General features: G+C 37.3%; 1 protein-coding gene across 8 annotated transcripts in view; it reads right to left on the bottom strand.

Moving 5' to 3' along the window:
- The window catches only part of LOC102926814 (uncharacterized), a 90,300-nt gene extending 72,291 nt beyond the window's left edge, over positions 1–18,009 (bottom strand). For all 8 annotated transcript variants that reach the window (XR_013042134.1, XR_013042133.1, XM_076544089.1 and 5 more), the window contains exons 1-7: positions 17,627–18,009; positions 15,480–15,594; positions 15,148–15,321; positions 8,050–8,156; positions 7,083–7,220; positions 5,044–5,105; positions 1,508–1,538 (exon numbers count right to left, since the gene is read on the bottom strand). Coding sequence is in view for 6 of the 8 variants with exons in the window: in XM_076544089.1 (XP_076400204.1) it covers positions 1,508–1,538; positions 5,044–5,105; positions 7,083–7,220; positions 8,050–8,156; positions 15,148–15,321; positions 15,480–15,594; positions 17,627–17,874 (875 nt within the window). In the remaining 2 variants the exon portion in view is untranslated. The remainder of the gene's footprint in view (positions 1–1,507; positions 1,539–5,043; positions 5,106–7,082; positions 7,221–8,049; positions 8,157–15,147; positions 15,322–15,479; positions 15,595–17,626) is intronic.
- Positions 18,010–19,360: the final 1,351 nt, after the last annotated feature.

The raw sequence follows: 19,360 nt of genomic DNA, 5'->3' as shown, positions 1-19,360 counted from the left end.
GAAAAGATACTACTTTGGCAAAGACAACAGGAAAAGAAGCAGAGGCAGTGGATCACAGATATTTTTCATTCAGATCTTTCCAGCCCTTGGTACTGAACATTCTCTAGTCCACTGTCTGTGATACCACATTCCTCTTTTCTATAAAGACTTCATGTTGCTCAAGCAAGTTTGAACAGAAGAACCTAGCTATTTGTCATGTCCATCAATTAAGCACAAACGGTAACATAGTTTGCAAATTACATTCAACCCTATCCATTCTGAGGTGATTTTCAACATCCTGTGTCCTGTGTAAATAACTTCATTGTCTTTCAAAAAAATCTCATCTTGAGGCCAAACTCAGTCCTGTTGACCTCCATGATGTTCCTTTCAAAACTGCCCTCCCCTGTTCAAGACATTCAAATCATCCACCATTAGGATTACTTTTAATGCCATTCTTGGCCTCTTTCACTTGGAACACAACTCATTCCCATGTTTTCCTACTGAAACTCTCAATCATATACTGGTCAGTGTGGACTGGTCTAATAGCGAAGGAACTAATGTGAATCTAAAATGGGGCATTTGTATTTCTACCTCCACAGAATACTGTGTTTTAGCTTTGACTTCTCCCTCAGAACAACTGTTTTATGTATAAATTTGGATCTAGTTTGCTGTGCTCAGGATATTTTTATTGGTTTTCAAGATTCCTTAAAAACTTCAAATTTTTCAGACCTGAGATTCTCTAGTAAAACAAGAAGCAATACCTGGCAGTCAAAAATTCTAAACTACAGGTCAAGAAACATGAAAAAATAAATATAGAGTAAAATTTCAGGATGCTTAGTGTCATGAGGAAACAAGGATTTGATAAAATGAGGGGGAAAAAATCTCCTGTACTCTGATAGTCCAATAGTTTGAAGAGAAAACAAAACTGAGTATAAGTTCATAATGTCCCTTAAACAGATGCTTGATGGTATCAACATAACATGGTGTATGTGCACATGGACTACCATTCCAGTAAAGTAATTCCAAGCCTTCTTTCATCTTGTTCAGTTCAAACCTATGGCACTATAGACACAGTAAAGTGTGATTTTCCCCTCCAGTCTTGATAGCAGTACTCATGGAGTGTCTAACAGCAACTTTCAAAAAGAAAAACTACGAAGTTATACATATGTTTCTCAGGAACACTCTAACCCATAGTTGACATACAAGGAAAACTGGCTTTTTACATGGATCCATCTCAGTGTAGTCACAGGAACAAGAGAATTCACAAGCTGACAGTTCAGTCATGAGCTGACAACTTGTTATCTACAGGATCATGGAATTAATCAAACTCTTTGGATGGCCTTTGCTAATGCAGTAAGACACTTAGTCACAAGGATATAAATGCTTTAAAACATGATGGTATTAATACATTGTGGACACTAAATAAATCAGATAGAATCAGTGAAGAATACAATGGTCCATAAACACTAGTTCTATTCCCTGGTTCAGATTATAAGTTAAAATTATATTAAAGACCTTCAAACCTTACCCTGATGAAAAGACATCTTCAGGCTGCTTTCCTATAATTGAATCAATAGTAAAACATATTTCAATAGATTGTATTAGTCTACAAAATATCATATTTATAAATGAAAAATCTAAGGTAAATAATAACTATGGTACTGGAATATAACAAATGCATCAGGAAATTTCACCTCATTTGGATTTATTGAATAAAAGGATGAAAGAAATTATCAGCATTTGATACCTCAAAGTATGGGACCATGAGTAGTGACAACAATTCCAATTAATGCCAAATAGTGCCAATGCCGGAATCAATGCCTATCATAAATAAATAGCAAAGAGAGTACTTTTCCTAAAATAATGGTATTAGGATTAATTTGGAGACAGTATAAATATTTTGTTATAACACAACAAATCTTCCCCAGATACACGGCTGCAATCCTTATGGTAGAGATAAAATAACCTATCAGAGAGAACCTGAGTCAATGATCATTGTATTCATCAATCTCCCCTAAAATGACAGAAACCTATCAGGACAATGTTTCCTATAAAGACTTGCAAGGTATCCGAAAAGACAGGAAAGGTGAAATCAATGCTGCTCAACCTCTCTGATCTCCTCTGCGGTTAGATTCTGATGAGCTCTTTTAGATCTGGCTATAATTCTTATTCTTACTTATGATGCAATAAGGTAGAAACTCAGTTGCTATTATCACCCTTGGACATAACCACTGGAAAAATCCCCTCTGTAAAAACATATCCACTCTGCACATTGCTCATATTCAGAAGATTAAAAGTATACACTAGGAAGGCTAGGTCAGTTTGTTATAAATCTATAAATCCATATGCAGGTATCGGCACTTAATAACTCATTTAAGGTCTTTGTATTAGAAACCTAGTTCCCCTTTTATGTAAAATAAGAAAGACAACACATGGTGAGATCCTATTGATGTTACCCTTGAGAAAGTATCTTCCCATGGAAAATGAAGACAGGAAATGTGCCCAATGGCAGAGTACCTGTCTTGCAAAATAGGGTAAAAGATAAAATAGGATTGTTGGTGGATAGTCAAGTATTCTCTGATGTAAGCGTGACTTCACATTTACTGACAAACACTACAGGTATTAACCACCACAATAAAAAACAGAATTTAAATCTGGCATTAGTAGACTAGTTTCTTCTTTGTTCCTCAAAGAAGAGGTTCATTTTTGCTTTATCTATAGTATTCATATTCTAAAGTTTATTATATGTGGAAAAAATGTTAAAGACTTGAATACAGTTTGGAAAAATATGACTTTTTTGATATTATAATGAAAAATATTATGAGGAAAAATATTGCCTTTTGGTATTAATTACTGTATTTGGCAACCTAGAGCAGGAAGACCCAGTCAGAGATGTGTTGTAAAACATGCTACTATCTTTCTCCACCCTACATATGAAGGAGACATCTAAAGAAATAAGAATTTTACATCATGGAAAATATTTTGTAACAGAAATCTTAAAAGGTCTTATTAATTAAAAACCTGGAACCAGATATTGGGGTGAAAGCCGAAAGATCAGAACAAGCCAGCCACGTTCTTACATTTACAAAATCCTCATCCTTGAAACCATGATTTCCTGTTTACTCATGCCATATATACCTTTCTCTGCCCTGCCATCTTACTTCCTGGGATTAAAGGCATGTGTACTTTTTAAGAAAAGGCATGAGATCTCAAGCGTTGGGATTAAAAGTGTGTGCCACCATGCCTGGCTCTATTCCCAGTGTGGCATTGAACTCCCAGAAATCCAGATGGATACCTGTCTCCCAAGTGATAGGATTAAGGGTGTGTTCCATCACTGTCTGGTCTCTATGTCTAATCTAGTGGCTGGCTCTGTCCTCTGATCCTCAGGTAAGTTTTATTAGGGTGCACAATATATCACCACAATATTTGCCTTATCTTTGATGATAAACAAAAAGAAAAATAGGGTCGTTAGAGTAGTAAATACATAGAGCACATTCCTCTTAAAGTATGAAACCTTGAGTTCAACACCTCACAGAAAAGGAAATTAATTTCTAATTATACATGTACGAACCCAACCATTGTCATTCAGCAGAGCTAGAAGTAATCACCAAGTAAGTAAACATCTCAGTAACACTATTTGATGTATTTGCCTAAATGGAAGAGTTTGAATACAAAATTACAATTATTTTAGGTTTGTGGGCCACCTTTATTGAATAAGTCTCTTTTTCTGTCATCCCCAACAACTGCCATCAGTAAACCCACAGTTGTTCCACATCCAAGCTGACAATCTTCTTTGTTTGTGAGTCACAATTGTTGGGTAAGTCTCTTCTTCCATTTCCCATCCTATTAACCCCGTCTAATGTCTCCAAACCCACATGCCTTGCTTTAGACATTCAGCAGGCATTTGTGTCTCTCTGTGTGAATGTGTGCATTAAACAGTAATTATAAGGGAAGAAGAGACTATCAATTTGAGGCTTCTGGGGACATGGAAGAAGGGGGAGCATAAGGGAGAGTGCTGGAGGGAAGAAAGGGAAGTGGGAAAGGGATCCAATTGTACTTTAGTTAAAATGCATAGAAAAGAAAGTATTCCTTTAACAATATACTCAGGAAAGGAAATCATAAAAGGATTGAATATTGTGTCTCGTTTACCTATACAAATCATATTTTCTGTGATATATATATCGAAGGAATCATGTTCAATTACTGGAGTGCATTAATTGTTATCATGAAAAAATAATGTGTTTTTATAGAAGTATGTGTGTGGGTGGCTAAAAAGACAAATTAGGAGTTAACAGCATGCTTTGCTCTTCAAGAGGACCTGTGTTCTGTTATCAGAACCTAAGTGGTATTTTACAATCATCTGTAATTCCAGTTCTAAAGAATACAACACCATCTTCTCACTCCCATAAGCACCAGACATGAACATGGTGCACATGCCTGGTGTACATACAGGCAAACACTCACACATAAAATAAACAAATAAAATAAATTACAATACAGTGTAGTGGAACTATTAATGAAATAGACACTATGTCAACATTTTTAGAATAAAAATATATGAAGTAAACTAAAATGTGCTGTGGGCTGGAGAGAGGCTGGCATCTCACCACAGTATGGTATTTTAAAATATTTTTACATGCAAGTATATAATTCCAGTGCAAAGCTGAGAAACTTTTTTATAAAACAATTTCATACAACTAATTTTCTTAAGTAATTCAGATGTGGATAGACACGTGGTGTTTAAAACTGCCCAGGAAGAGTTGGAGAGCAGAATGGAAAGAGGGAAAGTTAATTATTTATATAATAATTAAAATGCAATTGAAAACTATAAACTGAGGGTGACTGGTAAGGGGAACACTCATCCACTGGTGGTGGCAGTACAAACTTACAGCCATTATGGAAATCTGTTTGACCATTATTCAAGAAGCCTGTTATGGATCTACCTCAAGATCCATCTATACCATTCCTGGGCATATACCCTAATTACAGAGAATCAAAAAACTCTAAATGCAATATTTTTAATCTAAGGAAGGACTACAGAGAAAGAACCTTCAAAAGACTTACGTGTGAAGATACTGTGGTTTTTTGAGAGGAGTGAGTCCTCATACTTCCAAATCAAGCTTTTTCTGCCAAATATAGAAATCGTAGGAGATAATTTTATTATTTTAGTATGGAAAGAAAACCATTTTTCAATATATTAAGTATTCAAGAGTAGTTCAAAGATGATAAGAGATTGCATCAAGTCGTCTGGACATAGCCTTTGAATTTATAAACTCTAAAGGGTTTTACAAAGTTTCTCATTTTAGAAGGAAAGAACAGAGTGAAATGGTGTAGAGTCGGGGCAATACAGTTCAAATCATCTGGATTATCTTGACAGGATAGAAACTGCCCTGATATAGTAAGCAGTCCTAAGTATTCTTGCTCTGGGAAAGTGTTTTCTTAGGCTCCAACTTAAGTTTCCAAAACCCAGGGTTTTACTACTTTAGTTTAACCATTTGTTATGAAATTTTCACCACCTAAAAACAGGTACAGAAATAGTAAAGCAGTATCTAATTTGCTTCTCAGTCTTTAACCAATCAGAATCCTAAATGAAAAGCACTTCAATAATTCGTGAATTCATAACATATTATCAAATGCTGCAGAATTCACAATTTGTTATTACTAAAGTAAAATGTAAGCCCAAGGTGAGAACGGTAATGAATTCCAAGACATAGGTTGCTGTATTGCTGGTCTTCCTTTAGCCAAGAAGGAAAAAAATGATCTAACAGAGTTTTCTCATAATGATTCTGAATCTCCATGCTTACCACCAACCTACACGCAAAACTAAATCTTTTATACATGTGGTAAGTATACATATGAGCTGTGATGGGACTAGCTACTGAATACAGTTAATATAATTTTGATTCACAGAATTATATTCAGTGTCTTCCTTCTGAGTTGGAGTTACAAAATCTTGAGGTACAGACTCAAGTGTCTTGAAAAATGTTCCTTTTCACAGAAAAGCACTTGGTAGGCCAAATCACTTTCTATCACATTTCCTGCAAAAGGTGCTAGAGATATGTCACAAACACAGATTGTGCTACAGAGGATGATGTAAAGGAATCCTTTTCTACAGATTACTATGAAAGAGACAAAGCATCTCTGGCCTATTTCTGCAAGTACTTGGATTCATGTGATAATTTAGTATATCCACAGATCCATTTGATGGCTGAAAAGAGAGACTCCTCCAAAGTACCATGCCATGATGGTCTTTTAGGATACTGGAAAGCTTTGAATAAATGATAAGGTTCAGATGCCTAGCAGTGGCTTTGGAGAAATCTTAAGAATTTTAGCTGCCAGAGGACACTATGTTATATTAGTAGAAAATTTGAATTTTAAAGCTCATGGGCATGTCAAATACCCATTTCTCATGGCTCCATAACTACTATGATCTTTATCACAGCTGATTACAATCAGTAGGTACAACCTGATAATCAAGTTTCATCAACACCAGACTGAAGGACAGGTGAAATTGCATTAAATCCCCATGAATAAATGCTTCCTAAGTTTTCCTCATGTCTGCCACATCCATCTGATATATGTAGGAATTTTTACTTTGTTGGACTAAGGGAGCATGTTAGTTTGTTGGCAATCAGGTAGTAAGATGGATGAAATATTTGCAAGATAAGTAGCAGGATTTTCTGTCAAACTACAAATGTTTAGATTCAAAGAAGTAACTCAAAAACTAAAATTCTGTGCCATGCATTGCTTCATTCTTGGAATGACCAGAGCATGCTGGGATCTTGAAAGATAAAGATATTAAGGCTTCAAAAGGAGAGTTAAGCCTTGAAGCTCAATGGTAAAATAAATGCCTAGTATGTTCAGGTCCCTGGGTTTGATTCCTAGCATCATCATAGATCAGTCTTGAGATAAAGACTCCTGCACACACATTGCTATTCTGACCAGTCTAACCCTTTGCTTATCCCATGGCAAGTGGAGTTGACTAAAATGATTCCATTCCAATAGTATTTAAATAATGAAGTCATGCTTGGTTAAAATATACCGTTGGTAAATATTTCATGTCTAAATTTAGTTTCAATTAGCATTTTAACTTCTGTACTTACACTTTGCGGTTCCCCACAATGGCATACTGCAGTGCGCTCCATCCAAATTTGTCCTTTTCGTGGTAATCAACACCTCTCTTCAGTAAAATTTGAACAATATATTTACAGTCCCATTTAACTGCATACATGAGTGGTGTTCTAGAATGACAGAGGCAATTCAATTATTTAAATGGTGAATTGTATACATTTTACCATATAAGTAGAATGCCTTTGTGTATAGAATTGACCATTAACTAAGCAGACAAGCATCCTGAAAGCAGAGTTCAGAATCCCAAAATATGTACAAGGCTAAAACTAGAAAACAAGCAGAAAACTTCTTAGCTCACTGTAATAGTTTATAGAGTAGACTTTGTATTTTAAATTGTTTATGGTGAATTAACTGTTTGGAGAAAACTGACCAGAAGTATAGAAAGCTTTATATGAAGAAAAATGCCATTTCCTTTCTATTCTATTGTAATATAATTCACTGTTAAATACGGACTTGCAATCTGCATAAAATGATAGCGATAATGTTATCAAGCAATTTTAATGGTAAAAATGAATGTTTTCAATTACTGATACTAATATCATGCCACATATGTAGGTTTATAACGGTCATTCATGTATCATCCTTCTCTGCATACCACCAAAAGTATTTGGAGATTAAAATGGGTTCACAAGGTTGTGTGATTGCAAACTTGAAAACTTTGGAACTGACATTTTAAATGTAAACACTATCAATTCATATAAAATCATATGGCAGTCATAATAAAAATTAAAATAAGAAAAACCTCTCATTATCAAAGGGAATATGAACCTATCATTCTTTGGCATTATCATTTCATGTTACAGATACTTTTTACATATGTAACTGATATTTTGTTGACATTTTCTAATACATTCCCATAATACATTTGAAATGAGTGATTTTTACTATTCCGGACTATTTTCAACCCAAGTAGTGTTTTAAAAATTCAAAGTGTAGTACCTTTGATGTTCATCACATACATGAAGATTTGCACCGTGTGTGATTAGGTATTCTGCAATGCGGAGTTTCCTTTCTCGGAGTGCTAGCAGCAGAGGGGTAAACCCTCTCTGTAATGATATCAATTAATCACTCACAATACTGCATATTTCACAACTGAACTGAAAAATCTTATATGTATTCCTATGACCATAATGTTTACCATAGACTTGACCACAGTAGTTTTTCCTTATCAGCCTAATGCACTTTCTAATGAGCCTCAAGATTGCAATGCTCCAACCATGTCTACAGTTGTCACAAAGTCCTCTAGGCCATTACAAAACTGATGTGAAACCCATGGACCTATGGTTCCTGTCACAGAATTTAACATGGTATTTTGGATCCATGTCACTCTTCCCTGGGAGTTTATCTGAAGAGACACAAACTGACACACAGTACAAATGTGTTCAATCCTAAATTGTATCAAGGAGCAGTTTTTTTCTATGTCAGAAGTTCTCCTGCATTTCAAAACACAGATATGTGGCAGATGTACCACTTTCCAACAACAAAAAAACCCTAAATTAAGCATTATGACAAAATTGTGGAATTGTCCAGTATTTAAAAACTGATTTCTGAAGAACTGTTTGGCAAATCTTTTGTGGGGCAAACATGAGCAACAGCAGAAGTTGCTTTACAGGCACAGTTCTCAAAGTGTTGTAAGGATGTGGTATTTGCTGAGGATACAGAGGAAGATCTGCTTGATTCTTGATTCAGGAAGGGCCTAGGGTAACAGTGTCTGCCTCTTGCTCTGAGCAGGTCACCAAAGGAATGACCTCAAAATTAGAAAGATCTCTAAGAATCTTTGGTTGCTTACCTTAAAATGGATTCTGTCCTTTTATAAGTTGAAAACTTGTTTAGAAAATCCAGTACATCATTTTGTATAATGTTTTTATTTAAATTATTTTAGACGATTTCCTACATGAGATCTGTATTTTCAGAGTTTCTACCCCCTCACTCCTCCAAATCCCCCTAACTCCCTCTCAAATTCAGGATAAGTTATTTATTACTGTCACACACATATGTGTACTATGTACAGCCTACTGATTCCATTTAATGTGGATATTCTCTTTGTGTGCCTCTTTCTACATGTCTCTGTCTCTCTTTCTCTTTCCCTCCCCCTCTGTCTCTCTCTCTCTTCCTGTGTGTGTGTTTTTGTGTGTCTGTGTGCATGTATGGGCATGTGTGTGTTTAAGGATGCCCACTGTGGTTGGATAAACTATTGGGGAGTTTAGAGTGTATCCCCAGAGAAAACTGAATTCTACTATCAGCAATTAGGGATAATGGGCAACTCTTCATTTAGGAGTGTAGTTTTGAAGTTTCCCCCATCAGGGTTTGCATGTCAACTGGTGTTTTCATTGTGAAGGTCTTATTTGGGCAACCATATTATTGAGATTTCATAGATGAATTATCCCTTTTGTATCTAGAAGACACATTTCTGTAACAGTCATCCTGGTCACTGGAACTCAGAGGTTTTTTTTTTTTTTATAACTTTCTTTCTCAATGTCACCTGAAACTTAAGTGTTGGTGTGATATTGTAGATGTAGGATTATGGTTAGGCACCCACGATCCTTTGGTCTCTGCATTTTCACTAGTTGTAGATCTCCATTATACTCTGTATTTGCTGCATTTTAATCATCATTGCATCTAAGTCCAATTTACTGAGTGACTGTAGTGTACTATTGCTAGTGCATACAGATCTGTGTAATGGAAGTTTTAAAGATAAGAAAGGCATTGCTTTCATTCTGGTTGATATTTTGCTTAGAAAACAACTAAAGCAGGAATCAAAATGGAGCAATAATTTAAAAGTATTTCAAACATTACATGATTCAGAAATAAAGGCACAATTGTAATTCCATCAAGAGAGTGGAGGGTGTTGCAAGAGGATCATAACTTCTAGGAAAGACTTGGCTACATAGTGAACCCCTAACTAAAAATTAATATTGGAAGTCTATGATGGTTTTAGGATTATCAAAATCAGTGAGATAAAGAAGGTGTATTGTAGTTTCCATGGAGTTATGTAACAAGGGGTGGAAAAAGTCTTGCCCAACTATACAGTTAATAAAATACACAGTGACAGGCAAGTAAAAATTCCCCAGAGTTATTGAGAGAGAGTTCCCAAAAAATATAAGCTACTACCACTGCTCTTGGTTGCCTCCCATCACATAAGTGTAAGATCTTGTTATAAAAGACACCAAATCCTTTGTAGAAAAAGACTGGTAGGAATAAAGCTGGAACTAACCAAGTGATTCCTACCAAAGGACTAGCTTCCTCAGAATCTGTAGTGCTCTGCAAACTGCCAAGGGAGACAATGAATCTTCAGACATCCTAAATTTATGTCAAAAGCACCAAGAAACAAGACTAGTAGACTGAAACTCCTGTATAGGCAAAGAAAGTGAAATGGAGGAATACCACTCTGGTTTGTTAGAAAAAAAACTGCACTTGGATTTTGGATCATGAAAGTGCCTCCTGCAGGGACCAGCCCATCATAGGGTCTCAAAAGCATAAGGATTTGATTTGTTATAGTCATGATGAAGCATGTTTTTTTTAATTCTCCTGGAGATTGAGTATGCACTGGTTTTTTGGAGGGAACTGAGATTATGAATGGACTGAACTGTTCCATAGTCCTTTGGTTTGTTTATTAAAATTTTAACCCCTGCTGCATGCTTCCTAATGGATGTGTAGAAATCAAGTGCTCGTAGTGCAATGCACCATGCTTCAGTTGCAAATATTGAGTCTGTGATAGCAGTTTGAAGGTGAAATATCACCCACAGCCTGAAGTGATTTATATCCTAGCACAGCTTGTCAATATTTTGGGTAGGTGTTGAATCTTTTGGAATTGCATCTTTGCTGAATGTTATGTTAGTATTTGGGGCAGATTGGGGGTACACAGAGGGGTATTCTGAGTTTCTCAAGAAGCCACCTATTCTGGTTCTGTGGAGATAAAAGGAAAGAGGATCACAAGTTACTGATACCCTGGACCAAGCTATATCCAGCTGCCTGTAGGAAGTCATCTTGATGGCGAAGTGACAAACAGAACCCAGCCCCTGGTGTGTGGCACCATAGCCTTGTTTTAGAACATGGCTGTATAAGATTTGAGAGAGAGAGAGCTGTGTAGTCAGCAAACAGGCTACCTGGGCTCATTCATTTCTCCCTCTCTTGAGGATAGATGATACGTGAACAACTGTCTGAAGATCCTGACTCTGCTTTCCCCAGTAATATACAGTAACCTAGAAGTGTAAGTCAAATAATCCTTTTGGTCCATTACCTTCTTTTTCACAAATATTTGCCATGGCTCCATAAAAGAAAGCTAAACTCTCTTTACAACATTTACTTCCCCCCCTCTTTGGAAATAATTTTGAGAGCTATAGTCAATATGATTTGCTCAAATTCACCCCTTTCCCTTAACTACTTTCCAATTGCACTCCTCATCTCTACCCACCCATCTTTCTCTCCTTGTTGATATAACCCTCCTCTCAAGTCTCTGGAGTCACTGTAGAAGATCAAGGTAAAACCTGTAAGAGTCTGGGAAGCAAGGGTTGTTCAACATACAAAAGTCCGTCAATGTAATACATCATATAAACAAACTCAAAGAAAAAAATCACATGATCATCTCACTAGAGGCAGAAAAGGCATTTGACAAAATCCAACACCCCTTCATGATAAAAGTCTTGGAGCAATCAGGAATATAGGGAACATACCTAAACATAATAAAGGCAAATTACAGCAAGCCAACAGCCAACATCAAATTAAATTGAGAGAAACTCAAAGCAATTCCACTAAAATCAGGAACGAGGCAAGGCTGTGTGCTCTCCCCATCCTTATTCAATGTAGTATTTGAAGTTCTAGCCAGAGCAATAAGACAACATAAGGAGATTAAGGGAATACAAATTGGAAAGGAAGAAGTCAAGCTTTACCTATTTGCAGATGACATGATAGTATACTTGAGTGACCCCAAAGATTCCACCAAGGAACTAATAAAGCTTATAAACACCTTCCGCAACATAGCAGGATACAAGATCAACTCAAAAAAATCAGCAGCCCTCCTATATACAATTGACAAACAGGTTGAGAAGGAAATCAAAGATACATCACCCTTTACAATAGCCACAAATTACATGAAATACCTTGGGGTAATACTAACCAAGCAAGTGAAGGACCTATATGACAAGAACTTTAAGTCCCTGAAAAAAGAAATTGAAGAAGATGTCAGAAAATGGAAAGATCTCCCATGCTCATGGATAGGCAGGACCAATATAGTAAAAATGGCAATTTTGCCAAAAGCAATCTACACATTCAATGCAATCCCCACCAAAATACCAACACAATTCTTCACAGACCTGTAAAGAAAAATACTCAACTTCATATGGAAAAACAAAAAACCCAGGATAGCCAAAAGAATCCTGTACAAAAAAATAACCTCTGGAGGCATCACAATCCCTGACTTCAAGCTCTACTCTAGAGCTACAGTAATAAAAACAGCTTGGTATAGGCATAAAAACCGACATGTGGACCAATGGAATCCAAATGAAGACCTGACATTAACCCGCACACCTATGAACATATAATTTTTGACAAAGAAGCCAAAAGTGTACAATGGAAAAAAGAGAGCATCTTCAACAAATGGTGCTGGCATAACTGGATATCAACGTGTAGAAGGCTGCAAATAGATCCATATCTGTCACCTGCACAAAACTTAAGTCCAAGTGGACCAAGGACCTCAACATAAATCCAGCTACTCTGAACCTGCTAGAAGAGAAAGTAGAAAGTAGTCTTGAACACACTGGCATAAGAGATCACTTCCTATATATAACACCCGTAGCACAGACACTGAGAAACAATCAATCAATGGGACCTCTTGTAACTGAGAAGCTTTTGTAGAGCAAAGAATACAGTCAACAAGGCAAAGCAACAGCCTACAGAATGGGAAAAGATCTTCACCAACCCCACATCTGACAGAGGACTGATATCCAGAATATAATAAGGAACTCAAGAAATTAGACATCAAAACTTCCAACAGTCCAACTAAGAAATGGGCTATAGAACTAAACAGAGAATTCTCAACAGAGGAAACTCAAATGGCTGAAAGACATTTAAGGAATTGCTCAAGATCCCTAATCATCAGGGAAATGCAAATCAAAACAACTCTGAGATACCACCTTATGCCTGTCAGAATGGCTAAGATCAAAAACACTGAAGACACTTTGTGCTGGAGAGGATGTGGAACTAGGGAAACTCTCCTCCACTGCTGATGGGAATGCAAGCTTATACAACCACTTTGGAAATCAATAAGGTGCTTTCTTAGAAAATTGGGAATCAATCTCCCCCAAGATCCAGCTATACCACTCTTGGGCATATACCCAAGAAATGCTCAATCATACCACAAGAGCACTTGCTCAGCTATGTTCATATCAGCATTGTTTGTAATAGCCAGAACCTGGAAACAACCTAGATGCCCTTCCACTGAAGAATGGATAAATAAATTGTGGCACATATACACAATGGAATACTACTCAGCAGAGGAAAAACAATGACATCATGAGGTTTGCAGGCAAATGGATGGATCTAGAAAAAAATCATCCTGAGTGAGGTAACCCAGACTCAGAAAGACAAATATGTTATGTACTCACTCATAGGAGGATACTACAGGTGGAACAAGGATGACTGGATTGCTACTCACATCACCAGGGAGGCTACCTGGAAAACAGGACCCAAAGAAAGACACGAGGATCGCCCAATGACGGAGAAATGGCTGAGATCTACATGAACAACCTGGACATGAGTGGGAGTAATGAAGGGCGAGGGTCGAGGGACAGAGAACCTGTGGGAGCGGGAGATCCCAGCTGGATCAAGAACTGAGAGGAAGAACAAGGAATAGGATACCATGGTAAATGAAGACCACATGAGAAAAGGAAGAAACAAAGTGCTAAAGATGCCCCCACAATAGACTGCTGGCAATGGTCGAGAGACAGCCCAAACTGACCAAATCTGGTGATGGGATGGCCAAACACCCTAATAGTTGTACCAGAAACCCTATCCAAGGACTGAGGAATCTGGATGCAGACATCCACAGCTAGGCCCCGGGTAGAGCACTGGGAGTCTAATTAGTGAGAAAGAGGAGTATTTATATGAGCGAGAATTGTTGAAACCAAGGTTGGATAAAGCACAGGGACAAATAGCCAAAAGAATGGAAAAACACATAAACTATGAACCAAAGGCTGAGGGGCCCCCAACTGGATCAGGCTCTCTGACAGGTGAGACAGTTGATTGGCTTGATCTGTTTGGGAGGCATCTAGGCAGTGGTACCAGATCCTGGGCTCATTGCATAAGCTGGCAGTTTGAAACCTGGGACTTATGCAGGGACGCTTGGCTCAATCTGGGAGGAGGGGACTGGACCCGCCTGGACTGAGTCCACCAGGTCAATCTCAGTCCTCAGGGGAGGCTTTGCCCTTGGAGGAGGTGGAAATGGGGGGGTGGGTTAGAGGGAAGGAAAGGGGGGAAGGAAGGGGGAGAACAAGGGAATCCGTGGCTGATATGTAGAACTGAATGGTATTGTAAAATAAAATAAAAGGGAAAAAAAAGTCTGGGAAACTGGACAACCAAGAACAAACATTGTCCTCTGGGCACAACAGCATAGCTGTTCATATGACATGGTAGTCACTGTGAAAACATTCAGAAGAGCTGTAGGAGCTCAAGTGACACAAAATTTCATTATGCAAGCAGGAATTCAGCATGAAGATCTGCTCTGAGGTGAGTACTTCTCTATAGTTACAGCTGCTGGGAGTAGATAGCCATTTTCATTTAAGGTGTGACCTGTGTGGACTGAACATGCTCCAGTGGATGGTCATATACCCAAGAGTATGTGGGCAGCATAAATCGGACTGAATGGGTTAAAAAACAAACTATAAGAACGTATCAATACTTAGATGGATACCAATCCAGTTATTTCAAAGTGCCTGTCAAGTAATACTTGAACTTCTAAACATGAAAAATTAGCCCAAGGTATGACGGTGTTAAAGCACATAGTTTTCAAATACTTGGGAATTCAATTTAGAAAATCTTCACCTTTGTAGTATCTTCAATGTTTCCCCCAAATTCAAGAAGACATCTGGTAATATCTGGACTGTCTACATACACTGCGTGGTGGATAGCTGTGTCTCCGTTGGAGTCTTTAATATTGGGGTCTGCTCCGTGATCAAGTAGGACAGAAACGATCTTTGTCTCCCAGCTCTGTATAGCCTGTGGATATTGTTACCAGGAAAACATTTTCAATTCAAACAATAGAAGAGAAACTTCCCCCAGCTTTCATCATGATTTATATTTAAGTGAGATTAATTTTACTTTCATTCTAAACACTTAGATCAACTTCATTACTGAAATTGAAGTCTGTGAAATACCTTCGCTAGTGGTGTGGACTTTTGGTCATCAAGGGCATCTATCTTACATCCAATGAATAACAGGAAATAAACCACATCCAGATGACCATAGAAACATTCGAAGTGGAGTGCAGTTCTGTGGGAATGAGAGGCATTTTGAATGAAAACTGTTGGGTACTATGTCAACATACACAATCATGCTTGCATTTACAATTATTATATAGCATTTAAATCCATAGATCTATAAACAAATGTTTATCTTCATTCAAATTTTATATTTATTTATTTACTTGTATAATTTACTATATTTAAAAAATTTACTGCATATATCTTTTATGGCAGTGTGGGAATAAATCACACAGTTGTTGCAGCCTAGATAAGTGCTCTATCATTGAGCAATGTAGTAAAGAGCAACCTATTTGAACAGAAAGAACATAACTATCAGGTGAAATCATTTCAATTTGCATCCTAATCTAGACTCCATTATCAACCAACTACTTCTCAGCCTTTCTGTGTTGTGAATTCTTGTCCATAAAATGGGTGTTAAAAGGAATACTGCCAAATTAGGATGCATCAATTAGAACCTTTGCAACTATTCAAAAATATTCCGCAATAATGGCTGAACATCTTTTAGATATTTAAGTTACGAATGTTAACACTATAATAAATACATTTCAAGTCAATATTAGTTCCATTATCTCTATTTTGTAAATATATTAAGGAATATAAATTTTGGAGTCTAAGATAATCTCTGCAAAACTTGAGACATATTCTGCTATAAACTTATGTTCCTGCTGCCCAAGCCTCCAGGGAACTTGGATTGTAGATATGACACAGCACTGAGCTTGAGATTTGGTTTTTCCTCACATTTTAATTCATCTAAAACTGAAATGCCATTACAATTCGTAGTGTACAACGATTGCCAACACTTAAAAGCAATTCTTAATACATAAGATAGCATGTCATTGTCCCATCCACATTGTCTATACTAAGTGAGATGTTATATATAATGTGATATATATTATATGTGTTATATACATTTTATATTATACATATATAATATTTCTAGTCTTTATACTGTTATTAACATAGTTATAAAATGTACTATTGAGAAAAACTGAAAAGTATCAACAACAAAATCTAAATGTACAGCAAACTTTGCTTTGATTTTTAAGGAATTTGAAGTCAAAGGAAATATGTATGGAACTTCAAGTCAAATAAGTAAGAATGGCTTGTTTTTGACAATAGTTAAATTCATAGAATACACCCAAATTAGATGTGTGCTATGCCTAATGTCAGTATCTAATATCAGTTTCACAAAAGAGATTTTGGACACTGTGCGCAACCTTAAGTAAAGCCAAAACTGGAAAAGCAAGATAGTTTGTTGATTTGTAAATCATGAAATTCCCAGCAAGTTCTATTCGCCTCTATCAGAAGTAAGTAAAGATGTCAGAAGTAACTTTCAGAGAACTTGGAGCTTTTCAGCCCAGAGTGTTATGAAAATGGTGTCTGGCCAAGGCCACACTGCATAAACCTTCAGATATATATAAATTAATGAGTGAAAAAACTTAAGAGAAATTTTGGAAATCTACTGAGATGGGAGAGTGATATCCCTAGGAAACTAGTGAGAAACAACAAGAAAATAAAAGAGGAGGAGGAGCACACCACCATCTATCAAGCTTAGATTACTTCTATTATTTCAGTGAGGAATATAAATGTTAGTACACACAGATAAAAAATTCATATTGAATGTTTTTGGATAATTTTATGTAGGATGAAGGCATTATGAGGAGCAATACTTGATCTCTGTAGTTTTTATATTTTATACAACATTGTGTTTATTGTGTAGATTGAAATTAAATCCCATTTCTTTATAGCTTGTTAGATTATTCTATTGTATATTCAATGTTCCATAAGAAAATGCTCATAGGAGGATTGCGGGGCGACAGTAAACCTGCTGGAGCTTTGGTCTTGTTGTTCTCCTGCTGCAGAAAAAGATCTGCACATCGGACCTTTGTGTGCTCACGGATACCAAGGAGACTGTAGTCCAGAAAGCACAGCTGGTCTCTCCTCACCCCTGTTGCCCACAACAGAGCTAGGAAAGGTAGGCTTCTCCCATCACCCGACTTCCTCAAGGCTCCTAATCCTTAGCTTCCAAGTGTCCTTACCGTTTGCTTTCATCCACATCATCCACATGAAAATTCTTCGCAAGGAGATGCAGCACCACTTTGAGCTTTCCCATACACACTGCTTCATGAAATTTGTTTTCAGGATCATAAGGTTGGCTGTACCTGTCCTCAGTTCTACAATGACAGCAGGACACGTTCTCCGTTTCACTGCTTGGGCCATCACAAAATCCCATGGGGGTTTTATGCTCCTTCTTAAAGCCGAAGAGCTTCCTCAGGGTGGAGAACATCGCTCTGACCACATTTCTATCAGCTCAACACTAAATGATTTTATGAAATGATGAACTTTTAACCACTGACCGTCTAACAGCCAGAGCCTAACTCTGTGACTCCCACAAGTGTGAGGCTATGGTTTGACCAGTCAAACAGAAACATCTGGTTATGGAGCAGCCGTTGCTAAGCAACACTGGTAAACAAAAGCATGCTAGTTCTTCCTCAGGCATAACTGACAGTTCATGAAGCAAATAGTGCTCACTGCGCATGTGCAAAGTCAGTGTGGCGGTCTCCTGGGCTTTAACTTGTGTATATCCTGCAAGATCTCCATCTCTTTATTTCTTTATTCTCCACAATAATCTTGTTTGGTGCTTATTTTCTTTGGGTGGTGTAATTACTCATTATGATATCTTTTCTTGGTTCTGTTGTTATTGATTTGCTTTTTTATTTCCTATTTTACTAAGAGGTCATGGATGGACTAGTTTTTGTAAGAAAATGGAACTTCTCTCTTGAAGCTTCTCTCTGGTGTTTTTGGTTCTGTGTTCTTTGAATTTTCAATGTACTGAAAAGCTGGAAAATTACAATTTTTGTGAGCTCAGGAGTGGTGGTACACACTTTAATTCCAGCCTTTGGCAGGAGGCAGAGACATGGATTTCTATGAGTTCTAGGTCACCCTGGTCAAGTGAGCCAGAGCTGCATATTGAGAACCTCCTTAAGAAACAGAAGTGAGGGGCCGGGCGGTGGTGGCCCACGCCTTTAATCCCAGCACTTGGGAGGCAGAGCCAGGCGGATCACTGTGAGTTCCAGGCCAGCCTGGGCTACCAAGTGAGCTCTAGGAAAGGCGCAAAGCTACGCAGAGAAACCCTGTCTCAAAAAACCAAAAAAAAAAATGAAAGAAACAGAAGTGAAAAAAAAATGTTTTTAATTTCACATGATTTCTATACTAAGTGGAGAAGTTTTTATCCAGCTATGCCTGTTGTGATTCTAAATGTATTCTGTGCAACTGTGTCTATTTATATCTCTTGATATGAAGAAATTTCTGCTATTGTTTCCTAGAACATGTTTTCTATACCCTGAATATCTCTATACTATCTATAGTTCCAGATATTTGGTTTTCTGAGGTATTTTTGAACAAAATGTCCTTCACAGGTTCAGATATTTGAACACTTGATCGCAGGTGGTGGTGCTAATAGGGGAGGATGTGAAACATCTGAGAGATGGAGCCATGACAGATGACATCTGTTCCTGGAGGCAGGCCTTGAATGTTCATAGTGTCTGCCTACTACGTTTGCTCTCTGTTTTCTGCCTGTGGTTGAGAGGGAATCTCTAAGCTTTCTTTTCTTGACACTATTTTTGCCATTTGTGGCTAAGTCTTTACACCATGATAGACTCCTATGTCTCTGGATCTGGAGGCACAAGTACACTCTTCGTTCTATAAGATGATTCTGGTTATGATATTTTATCAAAGAAACAAAATTAACAAATACAATCTCTGAATAACAG

This window comes from Peromyscus maniculatus, chromosome 1 (assembly GCF_049852395.1).
Source record: "Peromyscus maniculatus bairdii isolate BWxNUB_F1_BW_parent chromosome 1, HU_Pman_BW_mat_3.1, whole genome shotgun sequence".
Lineage (NCBI taxonomy): Eukaryota > Metazoa > Chordata > Mammalia > Rodentia > Cricetidae > Peromyscus > Peromyscus maniculatus.
Note: the sequence above shows the minus strand (reverse complement) of the source record. Positions and strands in the feature narration are given on the sequence as shown.